This window comes from Protomyctophum parallelum (assembly GCF_964188405.1).
Source record: "Protomyctophum parallelum genome assembly, chromosome: 1".
NCBI classification, from domain to species: Eukaryota; Metazoa; Chordata; class Actinopteri; order Myctophiformes; family Myctophidae; genus Protomyctophum; species Protomyctophum parallelum.
In genome coordinates this window covers 68,172,411-68,198,432 of record NC_139697.1, presented here as the reverse complement: position 1 = coordinate 68,198,432, position 26,022 = coordinate 68,172,411, and the positions used below count along the sequence as shown (strand labels likewise).

Here is a 26,022-nt window from a genome sequence, read left to right as displayed (position 1 = left end):
CGCTTTTTTTCCCGCGTCTGCTGCCTCGGTGAAGACGCCCAAGTACAATGGTGGCTCGGACTGGGAGGCGTTTCATGCCCAATTTGAACTGCTGGCGGACGCTAGAAGGTGGGACTCGAGGGACAAGGCACTGCAGTTGGCTTTGTGCCTTGAGGGGGACGCTCTATCATGTCTCCTGCTTCTGGACCCTGTGCAGCGGCGGTGCTACGATGCCCTGGTGGGGGCCCTCAAGAGGCGGTTTGGAACGTGGTCCCAGCCAGCGCTCTTGAAAAATGAACTGAGAGGAAGGTGCAGGAAGCCTGGTGAGTCGCTCCGGGGGCTGGCTAATGACATTGAGGGCCAGGTGCGGCGGGCATACAGTCACATGCCCGCCGATGCACGGAGTGAATTGGCTACTGATCTGTTCGTCGGGGCCATCTCCCCCCCTGATCTGCGTGTACAAGTACAACTCCAGCACCCAAAGTCTCTGCTAGAAGCTCTGGAGGCGGCTATAGAGAGGGAGAGCCTGCAGAGTGCTGCTGCCAGCGGTGGACAGGAAGTGAGCTCCCATGCGGTGAGGGCTGCGTCAGGATGCCCCGCCAGGGAGGAGGTGCCAGCATGGGCGGCGGAGATGACTGAGCTGCTACGGGCGGTGACTCTACAGGTACCGCCGCCGCGTGGCCCGCAGGTCTGCTGGGGGTGTGGCCAGCCCGGCCACATACTACGGAGGTGCCCGGCTGCTCTCCAGAAGCGGGGAAACTCCTCGGGGTCCGCATAGACGGGGATATGCGGGCCCCTATTTCCACCGCTGCCCCAACATCGCCAGCCCAGGCCTGTTGTCCAGCGGAGGGAGCCCAACGGTGCAGCGAGGGGGGAGGGGCTCCACCCCCCCAAGAAGTAGATGACAGCACGCCGCCACCTTCTCAGCCTCGTCCGTCAGCTGGAGGAGCCCAGTGGTGTAGCGGGGGGGAAGGGGCTCTACCCCCCCCAGAAGTAGATGACAGCGGTGCTCCACCGGTCGTGGTGGGGTGGATCCGTGGGAGCTCCGGGGGTGGGAGCTCCTGCCATGTCGCTGTCACTGTCCAAGGGGTGCCTACTGCCGGCCTGGTGGACACCGGGTCGTCGGTGACGCTGGTGAGGCCGGACATCCTGCCCGGCGGGACAACACTGCAGCCTACAGCGGTGCGCCTCCGCACGGCCACAGGTCAGCTGGCTCCCATGTTGGGGAAGGGGCTGATGTGGTTGTGCGTGGGAGGCAGACGTGTTCGCCATCTGGTTTGGGTGGCGGACGTGCAGGACTGCTTCATCCTGGGACTGGACTTCCTCCAGGACACGGGGTGTCTGCTGGACATGGGGAGGGGTACGCTTAGCTTTCCGGGGGGTCCTACAGTTGCCATGGGCCCCCTAGCTACCGGCCCCCTGCCCCCTGCCCAGCCCGTCGTCCAGTCTCTATCTCCGCTGGCCCCTGTGTTCACCCCGCCATCCTCCACCAGCTTTTCCCCGTGCCCAGCGTGGCCTCCCCAGGGGGGGGAGGAGTCGTCGATCGACGCTGGGCACCTCCAGTGCCAGTCAGCAGCCACGGCCTTGCCCGGCGAGGGGGGCGGGGGTGAGCTGCCTTCCGGCGTGTGGAGAGAGGAGTACGGGGACTTGGAGAAGCAGCAGCAGGAACAGCTGAGACGGCTGCTTGAGGAGTTCCAGGACTGTTTTGCGACGAGTGAGAGCGAGGTGGGGAGGACTACCATGGCAGAGCACGTGATTGACACTGGACTTGCGGCGCCCATAAAGTGCCGGCCACGCCGCCTCCCTCTCGCTCGTCAGCAGGCATGTGACAAGGCCTTGGAGGACCTACTGCAGGCAGACTTCGTCGAGCCGTCAGAAAGCCCCTGGGCGGCGCCGGTGGTCATGGTCGCGAAGAAGAACGGAGACTGGCGGTTCTGCGTCGACTACAGGCGGTTGAATGACGTGACCACGAAGGACTCGTATCCCCTCCCCCGCATCGATGAGTCCTTGGACCTAGTCTCCGGGTCCTCGTGGTTCACCACACTGGACCTCAAGAGCGGCTACTATCAGGTCCCCCTCTCCCCTGAATCTCGCTCCAAGTCTGCGTTCTGCACCGGGCGGGGGCTATGGCAGTTCAAAGTCCTCAGCTTCGGTCTTTGTAATGCACCTGCCACTTTCGCCCGGCTCATGGACAAAGTGTTGTCTGGTATCCCCCGCCAGGAGTGCCTGGTGTATCTGGATGACTTTTTGGTCCACGGCCGCTCCTTCGAGGTGGCCCTGGAGTCCCTGAGGCGCGTTATGGAGAGGATAAGAGCTGCAGGGCTGACGTTGCACCCTGAGAAATGCCACTTCATGCGCAGAGAGGTGACTTTCTTGGGGCATGAGCTGGACGCGGAAGGTATTGGCACCATGAATGACAAGGTGCGGGCGGTGGAAGAGTGGCCCACCCCCCGTGACCAGAGTCAGGTGAAGAGTTTCATCGGTCTGGCCTCGTACTACAGGAGACATGTGAAGGGTTTCGCCACCATTGCATCACCCTTATACCGACTGCTGGAGAAGGACAGAGACTTCACATGGACTGAGAGGTGCGAGGAGGCGTTCCTCGGTCTGAAGCAGGCGCTGTGCGAGGCTCCGGTTCTCGCTCCGCCTGACCCCACACTGCCCTTCATACTAGACACTGACGCTAGCGGTGTGGGGGTGGGGGGAGTCCTATCCCAGCTGTGGCCGGAGGGAGAGAGAGCGGTGGCTTACTTTAGCCAAAAGCTCAACAAGGCTGAGCGGAACTACTGCGTCACCCGCCGGGAGCTCTTGGCAGTAGTACTTTCTACCAGACACTTCAAATACTACCTGTGCGGTCTTCCCTTCGTGGTGAGGACGGACCACTCAGCTCTCCAGTGGTTATTGACTTTCAAGGAACCAGAGGGGCAGGTCGCCAGGTGGTTGGAGGAGCTGCAGGAATACGACTTCAAGATAGAACACCGGCCAGGGGCCCGCCACTCCAACGCGGATGCCCTATCACGCCGGCCGTGTGCGATGGAAGGTTGCCGCTACTGCGAGAGGAGAGAAGCACGGGAGCTGGAACGGCGTACGGAGGGGGAGGAGTGTACAGCCGTTAGGAGGATCGAGGAGGTCGTCTGCAAGGAGCTGCAAACGGTGACAGACACTGAATGGAGAGACAAACAGGAGGGAGACCCGGACCTGCAGCCCGTCTTGCTGTGGGTGGAGGCCCAGCAGCGCGCGCCATGGGAGGCGGTGGCGCCCCTCTCCAAGGCGACCAAGGGTCTGTGGACCATGTTCGACTCACTGCGGCTGTCCGAAGGAGTACTACAGCGGGCGTTCAAGACGGCGGCCACCGGGGAGGAGCAGTGGCAAGTGGTGGTCCCTAAGGACCTGCAGGAGGCTGTACTGAAAGCCATGCACGGAGCAGGTGGGTCGGGACACTTTGGAGTCACCAAAACACTTCGCCGTCTTCGGCAGAACTTCTACTGGGGGCGGCAGAAGAGGGACGTCGCTGACTTCTGCCGTCGCTGTGATCTCTGCGTTGCCCGCAAAGGCCCCCCCGGGCGCTCGCAAGCGCCACTCCAACAGTTCCCGGTGGGGTGCCCGATGGAGAGGGTGGGGATAGACATTACGGGACCGTACCCACGCTCCGAGGGGGGCAACTGTTATGTCCTCTCCGCCATAGACTACTTTACTAAGTGGCCAGAGGCATACGCCATCCCAAACCAGGAGGCGGTAACGGTCGCTGATGCCCTGGTGGAGGGCATGATTAGCCGGTTCGGCGCCATGGAGTCCCTACACAGCGATAGGGGGACGAACTTTGAATCTCGGGTGTTCGCTGCCATGTGCGAGCGCCTGGGCATACACAAGACTCGCACTACCCCGTTGCACCCCCAGAGCGACGGGTTGGTGGAGAGGTTTCACCGGAACATGGGAGATCAGCTTGCCATCGTCACCTCCCGACACCAGCGGGACTGGGACAAGCACCTGCCCCTGGTGCTCATGGCATGCCGCTCTGCGGTACAGGAGTCGACGGAGTGCACACCGGCTCTCCTCATGCTGGGACGGGAGCTGCGCACCCCAGCTGAGCTGGTCTTCGGTCGCCCGCCGGACGCCCCAGCCGTCCCTGCAGGGCCAGAGTACGCCAGGAAACTGCAGGACCGCCTGGACTCTGCCCACAGCTTCGCCCGGGTGCAGCTACAGGAGGCCGCAGTGAAGCAGAAGCGCTACTACGACGTGAAGTCCCGGGGGCGAGACTTCGCACCAGACGAGCTAGTCTGGGTCTACAATCCGTTACGGAAGAAGGGACGGAGCCCCAAGTTGGACAGCAAGTGGACAGGACCCTGCAAGGTGTTAGAGAGGCTGGGAGAGGTTGTTTACCGTGTGCAGATGCCTCCTCGGGGGAGGAAGGTAGCCCTCCACAGAGACAGACTGGCCCCCTACAGGGGGGGTCCCCCCTCCCCCGACACGAACGCACCGGCGACCTTTCCCTCTCCTCCGGCAGCCCAACTCCCCCCCGGGTCTCCGCCCATGCCACAAGGAGACACTGTTTCCCCTGCCCCTACGCCCTTGTCCCGTTCCCCCCCTGGCCCCCCCCCGGGCGCCCTTTCCCCCCCCCCTGCCCCTGTCCCCCTACCCCCGACCCCTACAGGGTCTCGGCCGAGGAGGCGGACGAGACCTCCGGCCCGTCTGGGGGACTATGTGGTGTCCTCTGGGGCACTGGTCTGACAAGGACGTTGTGAATTGTGGAAAAAAAAAAAAAAAAAAAAAAAAGAGAGTTGTGAACTGTATTTGGGGTGTGGGGAATGTATTTGGTTCTTGCTTTGATTTCTAGGCTGTTGCCGTGGTGTACGTTGGCTGTTTGTCTTGCCTGTTGGCCCGGTCCTCGGGGTCGAGGACTTTTGTGAGGGGGGGGTAGTGTAGCGGCCAGCTATGGCTGCAGCCAATAGGACCGTCTTGGGGGCGGGACTTATGGGGAGTGATTGACGGGGGCTTGTGGGTACACTGTGTGGGTATAGTTTGGTTGAGAGTGCAAACCAGGCTAGGAGGAACACAGACAAATGCTGTTGTTATACTGTTGATTATTGAAGGAATAAAGAGAGATCTTTATCATTGGAACTACGTCTCTGCCTCCGGTTCCTGGGATCGTTACAATATTGTAAAATCAATGTTAATTTAACTCTCAGAGTTACAGAGTAGAATACAGACCCATAGGTTCCAAACTATCATTTAGCTGGGGGACCCCCTGGAACTCCCTCAAGGACCCCTATAGGGGGTCCCCGGGACCCCACTTTGGGAACCACTGCTCTAGGAGTCTAGTTCGAGATAACCCTAACCAAGCGATTGGTGTGACCACAACAATACAAACAACCCATCAATCAAGCACTGTGACCCCACCCCTATACTCGATCAGTCCACAGTCAGGCTGCATGCTGAATTATTCAAGAATACAATTTGTGTGCGCCTCGGTTGCTTTGCTGTTAGGTTGTCTGGCTCTCAGTCTCTGTACCAGCTATCAACCAGCACCTCTTCTATTTGGTAACAACAGGCTCTGAAGTGGAAACTCACATTCTTACACTGGGTTGCTAAAAATAGCCCAACTCTACAGTATGAGCACGGGGAGAATCACGTGAATCCCTTTAACAACCGTGACGAATTACTGGTCGCAAAGGAAATCACCTATGTTTTGTAAACAAAATGTGAAATACGAAAATTAAATCCCATCCTATTCATTCATTCATTTATTCATTTATTCCTCCTCAAAATTTGTCATGGGGTCTGGCACAGAGGATTGAATCGGTGTAGATATACTTACTAAATCAGTTACTTTTAGAAATGTTGTCATCATTCCTAATTGCTCGAGATTTGTTTTGTTTTCCATAGTTGTAGTATGTAGAATGTGAATACAGTTACAGTATCATCAAAACACTATTTGCAGTTTTGGTCCTGGGAACATTTAGCCATTAAAGTTAAACCAATTCTTTATTGATCTTAATGAGGAAATATGTGCTCTGCATTTCACAAATCATAGTGGCCAGCCCCTGAGCAGTGTCTGCTGGGACCAGTGCCTTTGGAATGTCCCCAACATGCATGTCTGTCTGTTCATTTAGACTGCAAGTAAAAGGTATTTACCTCTAAAAAGCTATGAACAACAATTAGCTTTACTGGGGGACTCATGGAATATTTTACCACATGGAAAACTAAATTAGTTTAGTTGAGCTTGAAGTTATGAGTTTTAATATTATAGGGATTTAATTTATTTATTTATTTTAGAACTTGCCAGTTTATTTCTTTATGAAAATGACAAGGACTATCATACAGGCCACTACAATTTCACACCAACCAAGCAGCTACCATGGGAAATAACTAGATATTGCCCAAAACATATGTGACTAAATTTGACTGAGGGACTGCCATTGGATTTTTTTGAATTTCCGTTTGTTCATGTCATGTGAAAGCAGAGAATCATAGCTTCAAATTGACATATTGGTTGTTCAGTTTGACCCACCAGTTTTGGAGATATGGCTTGTAGAGTAATGTCTTGCAGAAAACAGTGAGTTGAGAAAACAGGCTTGAAAGGTTCACTTCTGTGGACTCTAACATTACACCTAGCTACCTGTTTAAGCATTCATTTCATATTTACACGTTGATTTCAGCTCTGACACTTATGTCAGACATGCTCTAGTATGTGAAGAGTCTGCCTGTGCTATTAACTCATACAAAAAGGAAAAAAGAAAGAAAAAGGTTTTCTCCTCTGGTGAAAAGCTGGATTTTGCGTGTTGGCAGGCTCTCAGTCAAATCTGGTCACATATTATTAAACATTTATCCGTTTACTGAATTTAGTCGTCATCTGAGCAGTTTTTTTGCCATTACAGGCTGTGGCCATATTTGGACTTTGTGCAGTTGTGGATCAGTATTCTCAAACATAAATGGCTCTAACCATGTGAGACAGGATTCTTAACCCTTCACTGGCCGCAGGACAAGCATGGCTGGTTAACTTCATACAAGTCAAGATCGAGCACGTGGACTCTCTGTGGCTTGTGTCGGCATGCACATGCAAATGTATGTGCAGTTGTGTACAAGCAACGCAATAACATCTATTTGTAGCTTGCAGACAGTGTAGTGTACAAACTGTCAGAAGAGTTAAATTAATTGTAAATGCGTTCATTGCAATGTGTTTTATTCAATATTCATGTGTGTGTACATGCCAGTGTTGTTTTTGGCAGCAAATTTCTTTGGACTGAAACCGCAAACTTTATTTTGGCGGGCCTTGATGCCGTTGTAATTGTAATGACAGATTTGACACTTGCTGAAAATAGCCGATCTACAAGCTCACAACGCGTTGTGAGCTTGTAGATCTGCTATTTTCAGCATGCAACCAAGTGTAAAATGACTTATACTGGATTTCCTGTCCACTAGTCCCTTCCTAACATTTCAGTCTAGTTTATATTTGTTGACGAAATTGTTAGTTTTAGTCACCATAGCTTACTGTAGTTTTCATTTAGTTTCCATTTAGTTTCCGTCAGTGAAAGAAAAGGTAGGCGACGAACATTTTTCGTCTATAGTATATTAGTCGACGACAACAACACTGGTACATGCATGCACGTGGCAGCCATGGCCTGTGTGAGGTAAGCAGTGTGATCAATGGTCACTTGTTCAGTGTGCGCCTGCCTGGGTCCGGGCTGTGCCACTGGGAGAAGGGCATGGGGCCTCAGTGTGCGCCTGCCTGGGTCTGGGCTGTGCCACTGGGAGAAGGGCATTGGGCGTCTGCCAACTTCCAGGGGAGAAAAAAAAACACACCCACTCACACAAAGGGCTGGAAACAAAGAGAGAGTTCTGCTCTGGCTTTGTGTCACTGGCTGCTCCTTCAGATGCAAACTCTTTCACTGGCTCTTGTGGCTATACGGGAAACGTCTGACACAATGATGTGAGAGGCTTTATATCTTCTCAGGATATCTTGACAAAAGTAGTAAGAAATGTTTTTTTTTTTTCTCCTGTTGTACCTTTCTTTAGCTCTATGTGTTGATTTGTATTGTTGACTTGCCTCAGTGAAATATTGACAGAGTTGTAGCTTTGCTGGAGCATGAGTGATGTAGATGAAGTTGAACTATATATGGAATAAAACAAGGTATCCAGTTTAAGTTTTTCATACCGTGTAGTGCTATATTATATAACTGTGACCAAATCTTAACCGGAAGAACTGCACAAGTTTAAAATAGTTTATTGCATGTACTGTACAACTAAAGTGGGCTTTGCATGTCGAGTGACAACTAAAGTGGGCTTTCTTGTTTTCATTTGTGGTACGGTAGTTATTCTTGCTCACTGTGTGTGTGTGTGTGTGTGTGTGTGTGTGTGTGTGTGTGTGTGTGTGTGTGTGTGTGTGTGTGTGTTTTTCAGCGTGTGGGATGCTCTAACAGACAACTACATCTCCAGCTGGGACCAAACCGGCTCAGAACAGGGCATCAACGGCAACCTGGACCAGGAGGTACATCTCTCACTCTCTGGATCTTTTTTTTTACACATTTCATTTATTTGGTTGTCTTGTGTGACTATAAATGTACAATGAGGGAATGGTCCAAATCAGGGACGTGCACACATAGACATCAAAGGGGGCTTCAGCCCCTAGCTGTCTGTAAAACAACTGCCCTCTGAGTCCAGACCACGATTTACTATGGTGAAAGAAATGCAAATGCCCTCCTCTCCATGACATGCCCGAAGGCAGCATTCAGGAGAATTGTTTTGTTATCCGAAGTCTCCTGAACTTGAACACAGCATTTTGCGTTTAACAAATTTGTTTAGAAATCCATATCGTGGAGTGCTGGTTTGCGCACAGAAAATAGCTGATCTACAAGCTCTCAACGCGACACGTTGTGAGCTTGTAGATCTGCTATTTTCGTCCAAAAGTGCCCTCTTACAGGATTTCAGCCCCTGCCTCTCTAACACTCTCTGCACGTCCAAATCAAACAAGAATATTTTCTCTCAGAATTAGTGAAATGACAACAAACGGCTAACAAGAGAACATGCAGTAGAATTACCGTTTCTAATTTATCGTTGCGTTGACGTGATGCAAAATATGGTCGTTTGTAGTGCCCAAGGTTTCTGGCAGCAATAAATTCCCCTCCTTCACAGACAGACGGTGGCATTTGAAATCTATTTTTGGTGTTCAAATCGCCATATGGCAGCAGCCTGCTATGGGATTCATTCTGCACGTCATTGGGCTTGTGCAATGTTTATTTCCACCTTATCCACTTTTATGCTCAATTGAAGTGTCTATTTGTACGTCTCTAAATGTTTTGATGAATTGAACAAGGTGGACCCTCTTGTAAACAAGTGTAATGCTTAATTGGGTCGTCCACTCACAGTTAACAGTCTTTGTATTGAGTTTGTGCTTGAAATGTACTGTAATTCTGCAAACTGTTAATAAATATTTCAATCAATCAATCAAATGCGTTGCAGTGGGGTAGATATAGCACTTGTTTGAGAGTCATAACAGATAAGCAACGTGCTAACTAATAAAGGTCCATATAGCATTATAAACTGACTTGTATTAATACAGACAGGTCTACACTAGCAGGGCTGCAGCCCATAGTGCTCCAAGATCAGAGAGGCAGCAAAACAAATGGCTCCAGGAAATAAAAACAAAACAGACTTTTTGTAGCACAGCATCAGTTCCAACTCTATCTGTGAACCAGGATGAAAAACCTAAAAGTCTTAATCAGGCCCCGACTAGACTCAGAGACTAACGTCTGTGGAGATCAGATCAGTCGAGTAAGATGTCGGATAAACTATAGCTTCCCAGACTCATTTGACATGCTTCTGTTCTTTATACGTCACGTTACAAATACACTACAGGCACTTATAGCAGGTCAGGCCATATCAAAATGATGTCACTGACAAGCCAGAGTGAACAGACAGATGAAGCTACTACAGCTGTAGAGGGGTCAGTGTTTCAAATATTGAGACGTGTGTGGACAAAAGCTGTATATAGGAGGGGCTAACATTTGTCCCTTGCCAATTATGTAATTTCAATTGTGCATAATTCAAGCACATTTTTTACTAAATAACATGAAATCAAGTATTTCCAGTAGTTCCAGACTCTGCATGACCCCTGTTGTTGAGATAGCCCACTGGAAAAGTTTGCTTGCTAGAAAACCAATCAACTTGAATTGAAACTCTCACTTAATAGGCCATTTTAAAGCACTATATGTTGAAATGTCTAGCCAAAATAGTCCATGGATATAATAATGGATACAATTTCAAACATCTATAACTTAATATGGTCTTCAGCCAACATATCTCCTACAGTATAGCTTTCCTTCAATGGGAACCTGTTTATGTACGTTGTACGTTTATGTATGTTGATTTACTGTTGAACAGTGATTTCTCACGCAGTCTCGCACTCTGTCAAATGATAGGACATTATGTGTAGGCAGCAATAAGGCTATATTATATTTAATATGACGCTGTCGCTGAAGCTAACCATATGCATACACTTTATGCAAATATTCAATAGCGTGGAATGCACATGGTTTAGGCTGTCAGGGCATGCAGTGTATGTTTATTTTGCGAAGGGTAAAATAATATAAGAAAGGACTGTGTATGGAGTCTGGACTTACATTGCATGAACAAACTTAATGTGAACTGTGAAGAAGGGAAAGGTCTCGTTAACCAATGCGTGGATTGATTACCTGCAGGTGCATGCACCCGCAATTAGCTCTGGTCCATAGCCTTCTACTGCTTCGATTCTGCCGTAAGGCAGTAAGGCTATGGGACTATCAGTTTTAAATCTCAAATCGAAATCAGACCAGCCTCTCCTCTTTTGTAGAAATCTCACGAACGTTTGACCTACTCACCAATACAAAGACGTGTTGTGTCAATAGAAAGACTACTTTCCTTAGTGGACGCACTCTGAGCCCCCCACCACACGTATAAACGGTACTTTTTGGCCAGAAAGGGATTTTTTTTCACCGGAGGAAAAATATTCTCTATGAGGCAGTTCTCTGGGCAATATCGGTAGAGGGCGCAGCGGAGTAACTAAAAGTATCTTTTTCCCGGTGGAAACAAAATCCGTTTATACGTGTGGTGGGGGACTCAGAGTGCGTCCACTAAGGAAAGTAGTCTTTCTATTGACACAACACGTCTTTGTATTGGTGAGTAGGTCAAACGTTTGTGAGATTTCCACAAAAGAGGAGAGGCTGGTCTGATTTCAATTTGAGATTTAAAACTGATAGTCCCATAGCCTTACTGCAGGGCAGAATCGAAGCAGTAGAAGGCTATGGACCAGAGCTAACCCGCAATGTGACTGCGCTACTTCACGCCTGAGTTCACGGTCAGCCTTTTGTACACAAGAGTCTGACAAGACAATAGATAAATACAAATAAAGGCTATTTCAACTAAAGAAAACAAAACGTCTTTATGGTGTTTGGAATCTATAGTAATCTAGTTTATTTGTTCTCACATATTCTAGATCCACGAAAAAGAGGAGGAAGAGATGAATGAGAAGAATGATAATGCTACCTGCCTGAAGGATGAACCTCTCATCACAGCTGATCAGGTGTGTGTGTGTGTGTGTGTGTGTGTGTGTGTGTGTGTGTGTGTGTGTGTGTGTGTGTGTGTGTGTGCGCACGCACGAGAGTGGTCTGTCTGGCGTATACAGTATCCACCTGTTTCGTGTTGCCAGATTTTGCAAGAGAAACAAGCGGCCATGTCTATGAAAACAAGCGAAAATAGCAGATCTACAAGCTCACAGCAACACGTTGTGAGGTTGTAGGCTACATCTGTTATTTTCAAAAAGTATTGAGAATAAATTGAAATATTTTTTATATATTTGTTAAACATTTTAACAACATAATCTTGTATGGGGTCCCTAGCTGGCACAAAATATTTTCAGATGGATGTCCGTGGACAGTCAGTTACATATTAATCTGGGGTTCCTTGACGTGAAGAAATGCGGGAATCACTGGTTTAAACAACCCGGACGGTTAGCTCAACCGTCTGGGCACCTAGGCTGCTGAGCCAGCCTGACGGTTAGCTCAACCGTCTGGGCACCTAGGCTGCTGAGCCAACCTGACGGTTAGCTCAACCGTCTGGGCACCTAGGCTGCTGAGCCAACCTGACGGTTAGCTCAACCGTCTGGGCACCTAGGCTGCTGAGCCAACCTGACGGTTAGCTCAACCGTCTGGGCACCTAGGCTGCTGAGCCAACCTGACGGTTAGCTCAACCGTCTGGGCACCTAGGCTGCTGAGCCAACCTGACGGTTAGCTCAACCGTCTGGGCACCTAGGCTGCTGAGCCAACCTGACGGTTAGCTCAACCGTCTGGGCACCTAGGCTGCTGAGCCAGCCTGACGGTTAGCTCAACCGTCTGGGCACCTAGGCTGCTGAGCCAGCCTGACGGCGTGCCACGGGTTCGACTCCCGATCCCGACGGCATTTGCCGCGTGTCTTCCCCCCATCTCTCTACCCTTTTCCTGTCAGATTGCTTTCAACCTATCAATAAAGGCAGAAAAAGCCAAAAAGAATATCTTAAAAAACAGCAAGCCCAAATAAGCAACTACTGTACACTTTAGAAAGATCACGATACATGGTTGACGATATTGGTTCATTATGGCAATCCGATACGATATGATTCAATGATTTGAAATCGATACAGTAACTATTTAAAATACACTGACATTATTTTAAATTAAATAATTTAACCCCTCTTTTTCATTTTCTTTTTTCAAAAAATTGCTAAATACCACGCACAAAAATTTAGTATTGATACAATCGATTAATTGCTATCAAAACGACTCCATACAGATTATTTCCATTGCAAAACGATACGATACATAGTCAATATGTTGCTGTTTTCATTTCGATATGCTTAGATTCTTGAAATTAAAGGACAACTTTCAACCAAGGCAGCGGCTCATGTTTTAGGTTGTTATTATTTTTCATTTGCTGCTTTCTTTCGTTTTAGGGATTTTAGCTGTTTTTGACAGGGGGCGGGGGCATTCGAGTCATGGGGCTAAATATGTATTTCTTTACAAAACTTTATAGCGATTTATTTTTTTATTATTTACTATAGTCCTAATAGACCCCAAGAATTTACATTTGATCACAGGATCTACTGAATGTGTCAAACGGGCATATTGAGCCTATGACACACAGTGTGGCTTCCCCCCAGTAAGCTACCATCACATTCAGTAGATCCTGTGATCTTCTGTGGCCAGATGTAATTTCTTGGGGTCTAGTAGGACTATAGTAAATAATTTAAAAAAATAAATCGCTATAAAATGTAGTAAGAAAATACATATTTAGCCCCATGCTCGAATGCCCCCGCCCCCCTGTCAAAAACAGCTAAAATCCCTAAAACGAAAGAAAGCAGCAAATGAAAAAAAAAAGAACACTCATATTTTACTTTCTCTAATAACAACCTAAAGCATGTGCCTTGGTTGAAAAAAAAACTAAAGTTGTCCTTTAAAATAGATTTTTCGATGCAGTTACTATATCGTTACACCCCTAATACTCTCCTTTCTATTCTATGCATGCCTCGCTGCATCTCATGGGCTCCTTTCTCTCAACCCTATAGGTCATCGAGGAGATTGTGGAGATGATGGAGAACTCCCCAGATCCCGGAGAGACAGAGGAAGAGGACGAGGAGGAGATCAGCGATAGTTCATCCAGGGCGAATCCTTCCCTCCTGGAGGAGATCAGGCAGCTGTCGCACGCCTCGAACAACAACTGCTCATATGAAGGTAGTACACACAGCACTGTACATCTGAGTGTTCACCTAAAAATAAAGATCTGAAGTTGGTGCAAAAGTTGCACTATTCTACATACTTCTACACATTTGTAGCAGGAGGCAGGAGCCGAAAAACCTTTTTGAAGAACTATTTTAAATATAAATATAAATATAAATTGTAAATTTGTTCAGTGTGACATTCTTTCAGCACCACCTGGTGGTCACCAGTTTTGGCTTTCGTTGCCAATTAGCCCATTATAAAAAAAAGAAAGAAAATGTAATTATATTATGCATGTAATGTGCATGTCATCACCTGTACACCAGATTAGAGAAATTTTCAAAATATGGATAAAAGAATATATATATATATATTATTTTGTTTCTCCAAAAAACTTGTCTTATCGTCCATGGCAATCAGTGCATGATTGGATTCAAGTTCAACTCGTCTTAACGTTTCTGGCACTTAAACTGGCAAGCAGACAACCCCAGGTTAGGGTTAGAAGAACAAAATCCTTCTAGGTGCAAGGCTCGAAGATACAAGATAGGATTAAAAAGGAAGCACGCACATCTCCAGAAATTCTACAGGTGCTGGACAAAAATATACGTATACAATGAAAATGAAAGGTTGTCCGCACTCCGCACACCGTGTCTCTGCACCCAGGAAAAAAATATTTAGTAGGCCTACAAACCAACTTGTATTGAAGATACACAAGATGAAATGAAGAAAATGCCAGCACTCATTATTATATGTCCTTTTCACATAGTTTTATTTACCTCTGAGTGACAACGTACACGTTTGGCCGTACGTTATCCACTCTCCACCTCTTGTCAGAGGTAAATAAAAAAATCATATGAAAAGGACATATAATGAGTGCTGGCGTTTTCTTCATTTCATATAGTGTAGCAGACTGACCTGGAGCTCCGAACCTTCATGCGAGAAATCTATACATTGCAGTGCCAGTGCAAACAAAACATGCAGTGCAGTGCAGTCCCTGCACGGTCAACATATTCTATTAATTCTGAGGCACAAGGGGAAGCTGCTTTATTACAAGAATTCAAAGGGCAACTGTACACAGAGCACCATCCGTCTTTATAACGCCAAGGACACAGTCCTCTTTAGGGTAGAGTTAATGGCGCTCTTTGAAGCATGTTCCTTGTAAGAAGGGCTGCAACAATTAATAATAGGTAATTATGTTTAGCATAATTACCTATAAAGATTCAATATGTTGCAGCACAACAGCCCTTCTTACAGTATGTTGTGAACATGAAAGGTACTTAATCGGTAGCAGATCTAATATAAGGGAATAAGGGATATTGTTTTTGGACATTTGACAGTTTTGATTTCTAATTTCTATTCAACTCTTTTTTTAACGCTTTTAATTTGACATTGTCAAAGCAAGGCCAGTTTAATTGCATTGAACATAAAACAAAAATGCAAAAGGCTTTACACAAAGTGAAGAAACAAAACACACCATAAAAGGAGATTTTAGTAAAAAAAAATATATATATATACTGTACGACTGAGACTAAAAATGCTAAAAGAGACCTCAGTAAAAGGCTGCGGCAGCGGAGTCGGGGACACAGTCGTTTTGGGGGACTTGTTCCAGATATCTGGTGCATAATGATGGTTCATGATAGCGTAAGATCAGAGAAGCCTAATGGTAATCCATTTAATAGATCAATAAAAAAAATCAATTAGAAATGTGTTGATTCGTTGGTACATTCGTTGATACAGTACATACAGTATACAGTACTGACTACTGTACATCCAAATAAAATGTGCTTCTCGTTTGTCTCAATACCGGGTATTGAGACACCTTCTGGTAAAGTGGCGATGCGTACCGGAGTTAACTGGGCCTTGGTTGCGGCCTTCATAATCTTGTCTGCCACGCCGGGGGGGGGGGGGGTACCGCAGATTTTTTTTGCGATGGAAATGCTTCAATTTGGTGCACTTTGAGAGCAAAATCTATAAAGAAATCTATAAAGAACTATTAGATTATTATCATCTTTACTGTGCTATTTAAGAGGCGGATTTGAATTTTTATTTTATTTTTTATCACATAACGGCCAGCCTAACAATGAGCTGCAGACAGTGCACGAGCAGGCTGGACACACACACACACACACACACACACACACACACACACACACACACACACACACACTACAGTGTGAACTCCCCGTGCCCCCTGCCTATATCCTACTGAGTGAGAAACCAATACCAATGCCATTGCCAAATTAATATTTGCGCTAATAACTTCATTCACAATTACGGCACATCGGCCTAAATCGATGCCAGCTGCCACTGGTGCCACACAATCAACCTCGTAACAGCAGTTACGGTATGCAAAGAAATATCAAGTCAAGAATTACCTAATTAAACGCACAGCAGCCCAGACAATATTTCAAGACAGACATATATTTGTGTGGAAATAAAATGCGCAGCGGCAGATCCATCAATATAAATTAATTTGTTTCACTCACCATTTTAACGTGGTTCACCTGAAGACAAAATCCATCCTCCTGTCCGTTTGGGTGAACTTTTCAATGCCCCGCTCATAAAGCTGATCAGTCCTTTTCAGATCCAGGAGAATTTGTTTTTCAATTGACATAATAGAGGATAATGCAGAGAGTCGGGATTGTCCGGTTGTATTCCTCGCATATGTTTTAATTCGCTTGAGGGCAGAAAATGTCCTTTCCACGGTTGAAGTGGTGACAGGGATATAGTTACAACTATACACACGTCAGTTTATATAGCTGCTTCATGCTTTCACTGAGGTTTTTTTGTTGAAGAAATATAGAAGAAGGTCAGATGGATCCTTTCCCTGAAAATCTGCCATAGAATTGACACCGAGTTCGGTTTTCAGCCGTGGCAAGTCAAAACGCGGCCCGTAGCTGTCAGTGCAGGCTTGTGAAAGCAGTTTCATCAGGGAACGTTTTCTTATAGATGGTGTCAACTGCGTGGGATCCAGAAGGGAAAGGAATGAAAGCTTTTCGTGATCTTTCGTGAACTTTCTTGTAGTATGTACGTGATCTCCGCACGCCCTGCGCCCAGGTGGCACACCGCTGGTGTTCACTGTCTCGTCATAGAGTTGATCAAAACGTGGCCTCTGCTCCTCAATGCGAATGCAAAACTCGTCCACCCGAGCCAAACAAAACTGCATGTCAAATGACTTGCTCTGCAAAAACATTTCGTAAAATGTTGAAATAAAAAAGCTAAATTAAAAGGTGCTCAAGTATGATAAATGACCATCAGCACCGGCTGTAGCAGTATCGTCAAATTCCTCATGGTGGGTCAACTATGCACTGGAACACGTCCTTAAGAGCATCTTTCTGTTCAAATACAGTGGAAACCAATCTTATGAAATTCCACCTAGTTGGTGCAACTCGTGGCAGTCGCCTTTGACACAACTGGTCAATCACTTGCGTACGTTTGGGTGATTCAGTAAAGAACGCGGCCATGGAAGACAGGTGTGAGAGGAAGATTTTGCATTCTTTAATTTTTTTTTACACCTTGAGATAAAAACTAAATTAAGGACATGTGCATAACAGTGTATGAAAAGCGCATCGGGGACCCTTTCCTTCACTTAATTTGGCTTGGACACCGTTTAGTCCCGAGGCCATAACGGGTGCACCATCGTAACACTGCGCTACAAGTTTATCTCTGCATGCATATTCCTCCAAGAAATTAAGAGCCAGGGTTGCAACCTCTGCTGCTGTTTTGAGGTTCCAATAAATACCTTGGAAGTGGTCAGACTCAGATGGTAGTGCAAAGCTGGATCATATTCTGCTAAAAATGACAAAAGCTCCCGGTAATTCCCCCGGTTCAAAGATGTTGCACTCTCATCATGCCCCCTGAAAGCCATCTCCTGTTTCCCTAGGAAAACCACACAGTGTATGAGCCGTTTTAAAATATCCCGATTTCTTTTTTCACCTTTTCGTTGTGCATCGTTGTTTCTCTCCGTCTCTGTTCATCCAGCTGTAAATCAATCCTTGCGACTCCAAATGTTTTCAGATTAATTGTTGCCTTAAGGTGACTTGCCGAGCCTTTTGTGCAGACTTTGTTAAACAGCTAAGGTTATCGAAGCCTCTTAAGTTCCACGCACCCTTGTTGTCGGTCCCAAACAACAAACATTCCCAGCAGAAAAGCTTCTTCCGTGAAACCGAGCCAGTAATCCAGGGGTACCGTTCCCAATTGCTAGCCTGGAAATGTCGCTCGTAACCGGCCTTTGATGCCTGGCTGATTTCCAGTCCTTCTGGGGTTGGGCGGCCTTTTTTGATAATGTCCATCTTTTCATTGAATGTTCTATAAATCCGCAACAACATACGGTATCATTTGCTTCTGCCATGGTTCATTGGTTTGTTTACTACGGGTATGCTTGTGTTGTCTTGCTTGATAGTTCGCTATGGTAGCCGAGGGGCAAGATCCCTCTAGCATACCTTGGCATCTAAAAGACTACGCCCATTGACTACAGCTCCAAATGTGATTGGCTGATCAAACTGTCACTCCACACCTGGGCTCCCGTTAAAGTGTATTGCCCGGCCATGCTAGAATACCCCCGATGGAGGAAAGTCTGCCCAGTGACTCTGGCGAATCTGACAAAGTACATAATTTTTGTTTTTGTTTTGATTGTATTGCTGTATTGTTGTACTGTTCTTTCTGCTTTGGCAATGTAAACGTATGTTTTCTCATGCCAATAAAGCCCTTTGAATTGAATTGAATTGACTTGTGAAAAGAAATCTCCGATTGGCTGTTATTTTCTCCTGTACAAAAACGCTCTAATGCGCAGTGAATGGGGCGAACACAACTATGGCGAGCGAAACAGTGCGGTTTTAACAGATTAGCGACACAAACTATTTTAATACATTTGATTAAAAAATATTTAAAATATAAATAAAAAAAGTAATTTTTAAAATTAATATTTTCTTTCTTCTGAGGCTCACAGGGCCTTCTCTGAATACATTGAAGGCCCTGGAAATTCGCCACTCCTATACTGCACTGAGTCACATGTGCTCAGAGCCTCAGACAGAGTCAGGGGTAGGCCTACACCCCTCTATCTGTTGCATGGACACACATGGCTGACGATCTGTCCGTCCGTCCCCCACTCCAGGCCTGAGCCTGATGTCCAGTTCATCCCTGGTCACGCTGCTCGAGCGGGTCGAGGCGGCCATCCGTGAGTACTCCGAGGAGCTCGTGAGCCAGCTGGCTCGGCGCGACGAACTGGAGTTCGAGAAGGAGGTGAAGAACACGTTCATCACGGCCCTGATGGAGGTGCAGAACCGGCAGAAGGACCAGCAGCGCGACAGCAGCAAGCGCCGGCGTCGGGACAAGACCCTGAGCCTGCAGGGTCCCGCCGCCGCCGCAGGGAACACGGGCACGGAGAAGACAGGGGGGAGCATGCCTGTCAAGGTAACAGGGTGGAGGGAAGCTAAAGATAACCCAAAAGGGCTCCATTTTCGTCACCGCTAAACCCCTTTATATCCCTAAAAACTTCTTTGCCTTTTGAAAATGGAGCCCCAAATCTCTGCTCAATCGCTCACTTGTGTTTTCACCACATATGCATTTTCTCTTATCAGTAGTTCTTGAACTACTGCAGTTGTGTTTTGTTCTCCATTGTAAATTACAGAAAGGTACATTGCATAGCCGGACAGCACTCACTGTCTCTCTTGTGTCTTTCTCTGTCTGTCTGTCTGTCTGTCTGTCTGTCTGTCTGTCTGTCTGTCTGTCTGTCTGTCTGTCTGTCCGTCCGTCCGTCCGTCCCCCCCTCCCTCTCTCCCCCCCCCCCCCCCCCCCCCTCTCTCTCTCCGTATCATCGACTGGTATCATAATGGACCTGGAGGCTATTAGCCTCCAACCACTCTTCCAGGAACTATTCTTAAGTGGATGTACTGTACTCTGTCCTCCACATAGAGTAACAGCTCAGTCCAGTAAACAGATGAATAACAACTGCCCTTCACTCAGTACAATGACAAGACATTTTGTGTTTACAGAACCTACTGCTGGGTATACCTGTGAGAATGCATCACTTGTACATTGATGTTGCCAAATTGTGTTAATGCGGCCTGTGCAGACTCAGAGAGACAAGCCGCTGTGGCTTTTTGTGGCATCTTTTTTTTTAGCATAACCTTTGCTAGTAATCAATCAATCAATCAATCAGATAGTCTATTTTGGAATATCCAAAGTATAAAATACGGCTTAATTGGTTACTTAACACATGGTTAAATGTCTTCTAAATCCTGACAGTTTTCTGAAATACCTATGTTTCTATATCAGTGGTGCTCAATTTCATGTCAAGGACCCCCAGAATTATGTATATTTGGCTGCCGACCCCAATTTGAAAATATGTTGTTCCAGGGACCACCCAGAAGCAAAGATTTGAGTTAAAATGTTTGCTCTGAAATAATATATATTCAAAGATTTGCGCCACATTGTCACAACTTTTCAAAAATAGCAGACCTACAAGCTCGTAGCGCGGCACTCGGTGCCGCGCTATGAGCTTGTAGATCTGCTATTTTTCAATAGCTAAAGTATGACATAATGCTTAAAACACCAAAAGGGGTTCCTGTCTAATGTTTGTGTTTCTTCCTGGTTGTGTTCATGGCAGCGTTTCAGCATGGAGGGACTGTCCAACATCCTGCAGACAGGCATCAGGCAGACCTTTGGAAGCACAGGGAATGACAAACAGGTGAGATCAGGCAGACCTTTGGAAGCACAGGGAATGACAAACAGGTGAGATCAGGCAGACCTTTGGAAGCACAGGGAATGACAAACAGGTGAGATCAGGCAGACCTTTGGAAGCACAGGGAATGACAAACAGGTGAGATCAGGCAGACCTTTGGAAGCACAGGGAATGACAAACAGGTGAGATCAGGCAGACCTTTGGAAGCACAGGGAATGACAAACAGGTGAGATCAGGCAGACCTTTGGAAGCACAGGGAATGACAAACAGGTGAGATCAGGCAGACCTTTGGAAGCACAGGGAATGACAAACAGGTGAGATCAGGCAGGGTAACAGGGTTACTTTTCAGGAAATGGAAAAAAGAACCTGTGTTCCAATGGATCGATTGTAGTTATGCTTCAGTCACAAGCTCTTGTTAACTTAATACTTTCCATTTGTTCAATATTTATATATTAAAAAAAAAACTTTCAATTTCACAAAAACAACAAGCAAAAATTGCAGAACATGCATCGTGCCGTGCCGCCTTGTGCGCTTGTAGACAGGCTATTTTTGAAACTTTTGTGTGACACTACGGGCGCGTTCGGCTATGCGCACCGGGAATGTGGTCAGTTTGTTGAGTGTGGTGGGCGGTGACGTCACAGAGTGCGTTCAGTGTGCCTTATTTACGAACGACCAGTTACAACACACCATTCACACTGAGCAACCCTACCCTCAGGGTAGGGTTGCTCAGTGCGTGCACTCGGCACACCCGGTGCGCAGCGCACTGGATTTTCGAACGGCAACGCACTGAGTGCACTGAATAAACGAACGACAAGAGAGCACACCAGTGCGTTCAGGGCGCATTTCCGAACGCGCCCTACATAGTATGATGAAGTTGGAAAAAAACAACAACATCAAGACGACACAAGATGAACCATTGGAGATACAAGATTTCTGTCCAACATCAGCACAGTGTTGCTGAAGTTTGGTCTAACTCAGGGATGTGCAGAGAGTGTTAGAGGGCATGATGGGGCTGCAATCCTATAAGAGGGCACTTTTGGACAAAAATAGCGAAAATAGCAGATCTACAAGCTCACAGCGCGTCGCGTTGAGAGCTTGTAGTTCAGCTATTTTCGGGGGCGCAACCCAGCACTCTTTAAGCTAGTGGAGATGCGGTGTAACGACATGGATTTCTAAACAAATTTGTTCAACGCAAAATGCTGTGTTAAAGTTCAGGAGAACTTTAGCTCCATTCTCCTGAATGCTGCCTTCCGGCATGGCATGGAAAGGAGTGGCATTTGCATTTATTTCGCCATAGTAAATCGTGGTCTGGAAAGGGCACTTGTTTTACAGACAGGTAAAAGGGAAGTTGTTTTACAGACATGGTAAAAGGGCAGGGGCTGAAGCCTCCTTTGATGTCTATGTGTGCACGTCCCTGGTCTAACTGTTGTATGAATGTGTCGTTTCAGTATCTGAACACAGTGATTCCATATGAGAAGAAAGCATGCCCTCCCTCTGTGGATGACCTGCAGATGATCACAAGTAGTAAGTAGACCACTGGGAGAAATATTTAGTCTACACTAAACATTTCAGATTGCTAAATGTGACTAAAACTAAATACAATTGTACTCAAAAGACTATGACTAAAGCTACATCAAAATCTGCTGTCAAAACACTAAACCACGACACATTGCTGAAGCTGGAACCTAGCTGGGACCTTCTATTTCCCTGGCGGCCATAATAGCTGGACGTTATAGAGCGTCGCAGTCCCGCCCCCTTTCATGACGACGCCAGGCCCAGGAAATGAATCCCAATGCATTTTTCCCATAGACATTTCAAAACGTATTTATTTAAAGACCTTTTAAGCGGTGTACGTAGCCAACTCTTGTCATGACAAATCATGACAACACACACAATATTTTGGACCAAACAAATAATTACAAAGAAGAAAAACGAATTATTTGTTTGGCCCGAAAAAAGTTTGTTGTCATGATTTGTCACGACGAGAGTCTTTAAATAAATACTTTCTGAAAAGTCTATGAGGAAAATGAACGGGGATTTATTTTCCGGGTCTCGCGAGAGGACGGGACTGCGTCGCTCTGTTGGCCGTGGCAGTATCCCTTCCCATATCCCTGTGTAGCAGTGGCTCAGAGCCTCTGCTTGATGGCATCAAAACTCTAATATCCCCCCCTGTCCAGGGGGATATCCCTTTGGTCTAGTGGTTAAGATGTTGGACTTTCATGCGGGAGGCCCGAGTTCGAATCCCGGGAGTTATACCTGCATGCCCATTTTAAGAACTATCTTCTTCCTTTTCATTCTGTAGTTCTTTATGCCATGAAGGAGGACAGCGACAAGGTGCCTACACTGCTAACTGACTACATATTAAAAGGTGAGAGCCACAGGATCCTTTTATTTCATAAGAAAAAAAGGAAAATAATAATAATAATATTATATATATATATATATATCTTTTTAATTTATATATATATATATATATATATATATATATTATTATAACCCATTTTTAATAGACGACTATTGACGACTATTGCTCAGTTGCTAACTTAATGCTGACATACACTATCTCAACAACTGAAAACATTGTTGCGAGAGCTTTTTTTCTTTCCAAATGTAACTGTCCTTCTGGTGCTTTTGTTTGTGTGTGTGTCCAGTGTTATGTCCCACCTAAAGAGGACGGGCGACAGACAGGCCAACACAAGGCACTGTGTGTGTGTGTGACGGAGCACTCCAACCCTCCACAGACACCACCACCACCTCCTCCGGTCTTAGCTGCATGAGCTCCCCTCTTTGCCATTATACGCCATGGATTCTCTACATCATTATTGTACCCATCTCACCCGACTACAACGACTGCCTTTCGCTGAGCTCACCTCGTCCTCTCCTGCACACTAAAAAGCTCAGGCCTACATCCAAAATGGCCACCATCTGATTGCTATATTAAGAGACTGGTCCCTACGTTTTAAGGACTTGACTAACCGCTCTCTCTCTCCGGAGCACGAGACGCTAGTATTAACCACTTAAACCCTCTATTCTTTAGTCAAACGGACCTGAGTTACAACTGTACATGGACCGCTTTTTCGCTTTTTTTCCTGTCCACACGAAATCTCTTCTGCAAAATTAAGTAGCCAGTCTTCAAGCTCACAACGCAACGCATTGTGAGCTTGTAAATCAGCTATTTCTTTTGCCTAATGTTCCCACCAGAAGAGGGATGCAGGGGTTCAAGTGGTTAATGACGACCACATCAATACAGGGATGAGCTGTTTCGATCTCACATTTTTTCTTTCTTTCGTTTCACAGGGGATTTGAGGGTTTCTTTGACACTTATTGTCGTAAACTGGCCTTTTAGCACAAGGGGTTTTGTTTACCATCGTGTCCTCTGATCCACAAGGACAGTAATGTACAGATACATCGAACGTTGCATTCACATTTCGTCATCTCTCTGCATTGTTCAAGAAGGAAGCAAAACACACGCAAACATTTTCCATTTGAATACAAAAGCCATGCACCTTTCTCTGCCAATTTAGTACTGTAGCTCCATGTGGAAAGAAAGAACAACTACTGTATACGGGTGCAGCGTGTTTCAACCAGTCTTTTGTTCCGTTCTATCTTCTGAATATCCAGTTGCTCTTCAGGCTTTTTTGTAACTCATTTTGATTTGTATCCAATATTTGATAGAGTGACACTCTGTTGCTAATTTTATACTTTTATTTAGAGTATACTCAGAATACCTTGCATTCCACCCCAGGCGACCACGTGGAGTTATATAAGTCACTGAATTCTCCTTGAATGTTGTACCCTGGTGACATGAGCTCATTTATAAAAAAATAAAACAGGCTTACATATTTAACATATTTATGACTTCCTTTTGAGCCACGTAGGTGAATGTTACATTGCCAATTATGAATTCTAATAAACATCCTACCCAAACCAGTGTATATATGGGGATCATTATTTTCTTCGTCTTTTTCCTTCCTCTTTTTCTTCGTCTTCTGATTTTATTGATGAGGACACTAGGACGCATAGAAGACAGAAGCACCATGGGAAGCACCATGGGTCTAGTCCGGCAACCTCGGAATGGTCGCCACCAGGTATTCATGAACGTGACCTCAATAAAACTATGCCTAAAACTAACCTTAATCCTAAACGTATCCTCAGTAAAACTATGCCTAAACCTAGCCTTATTCCTAACTCCCCTTAACCACCATAGGAAGCCACATAGATGGCATCACCAGTAAACTGACTGACATGAACTGAATGACTCAGAAACATCAACCGCCTCCGCCCCTCCCTAACTCCCCACAGTGCCGCAATCCTGGTTCACTCTCTTGTCACTTCCCGCCTGGACTACTGTAATTCCCTTCTCTTTGGTCTCCCCCACAAACTCCTCCATAAACTCCAACTAGTCCAGAACGCTGCTGCCCGTATCGTCACCAGGACCCCTGTCATCAGTCACATCACCCCTGTTTTACATCAACTCCACTGGCTCCCCATCAAATACCGTATTGACTTCAAGATCCTTCTCCACACATTCAAGGCCATTCATAACCTCGCCCCCCCATACCTGTCTGACCTTGTCCATGTCAACATCCCCACCCGGTCTCTCAGGTCTGCCTCCTCCCTCACCCTGAAAGTCCTCCCAGCCCGTCTCTCCACCATGGGCTCAAGAGCCTTCAGCCGCTCTGCCCCTCACCTCTGGAACTCCCTCCCCCCTGACATCAGAAACATGGACTCTATCACCATATTTCAAACTCACCTCAAAACCCACCTGTTTAGGCAGGCCTATGACTCTGTGTGACCTGTGTCCTCTGCTGCAAGCTGTGCCTTAGTTTATTTTTCTGCTTTTAACTGTGTTGTACTGTTTTTATCCTGTACGGCGACCTTGAGTGCCCTGAAAGGCGCCTTATAAATAAAATGTATTATTATTATTATGATACTGCAAATTATACTGAAAAAGGTATCTTTGAAAGACAAAGAAGAGGTCCCGCACACTGTCAGATACTTGCCAAAAAATGTTGCTCTTTATTTGGTCGACATTTCGGTTGCTTTAGACCTTCATCAGGACAGACAATTTTGCCTTTCAAAGATACCCATTTCTCTATTGCCTGTCACCAGCCTTTTGAGGTGTGCATTTGAGGTGTGCATCGGCCTTGTGCATTCTGCTGACATTACTGACATATTGACATGATACTGACATTACTGAAATGATACTGTACTGAACATAATACTGACATGATACTGACCATAATACAGAAGTAGTTCCACGTCTGAAAACAAACTTCATGGTATATAGAAACACTATAGAAAGTTTTATGCTTTAATCATAAAATGCACAATATTCCATATATGAGCTTAACCGCCCGACTAGTGGCACTGGAATAGAGGAAAGGCATTGGGTCATCAGTCACCAGTCATTTTCAACGTATGTTGTTTGGGACCAAAGTGGTGAATGGATGGATTGATAATGGACACAAAAAAAGATGGCCATAGACGTCATGACAAATAAATAAACAGGGTTTCCAACTGTATTAAGTTATTGTCAAGATTATTATAACAGAGAGATAATCTACCAAACACAAATTGCATTCCACACAAGGTTTAACTACAATTAACATCTGGTTATAAGAAAATGAAATAGTCTCG

The 26,022-nt window shown here is 46.2% G+C and overlaps 1 protein-coding gene and 1 long non-coding RNA gene across 2 annotated transcripts in view; both read left to right on the top strand.

The window, feature by feature from the left end:
* LOC310868423 overlaps positions 1-26,022 on the top strand; it is a 120,304-nt gene that overhangs the window by 15,721 nt on the left and 78,561 nt on the right. The gene's annotated exons all lie outside the window — the stretch shown is intronic.
* LOC310861600 (fasciculation and elongation protein zeta-1-like) lies at positions 7,862-24,294 on the top strand. The gene is made up of 9 exons (XM_083769118.1): positions 7,862-7,906; positions 8,377-8,464; positions 11,447-11,533; positions 13,550-13,715; positions 18,814-19,112; positions 20,308-20,388; positions 21,831-21,906; positions 22,685-22,750; positions 23,034-24,294. Exons 1-9 carry the CDS (start codon positions 7,902-7,904, stop codon positions 23,048-23,050), a joined length of 885 nt encoding a protein of 294 aa, XP_083625244.1. The 5' UTR covers positions 7,862-7,901; the 3' UTR covers positions 23,051-24,294.

Bases quoted from the DNA above. Each gene is read 5' to 3' on its own strand.
- LOC310861600 (XM_083769118.1), top strand. The intron at 13,716-18,813 runs GTAGTACACACA...CCCCCACTCCAG, and splicing joins CAACAACTGCTCATATGAAG to GCCTGAGCCTGATGTCCAGT. The intron at 21,907-22,684 runs GTAAGTAGACCA...TTCATTCTGTAG, and splicing joins CCTGCAGATGATCACAAGTA to TTCTTTATGCCATGAAGGAG.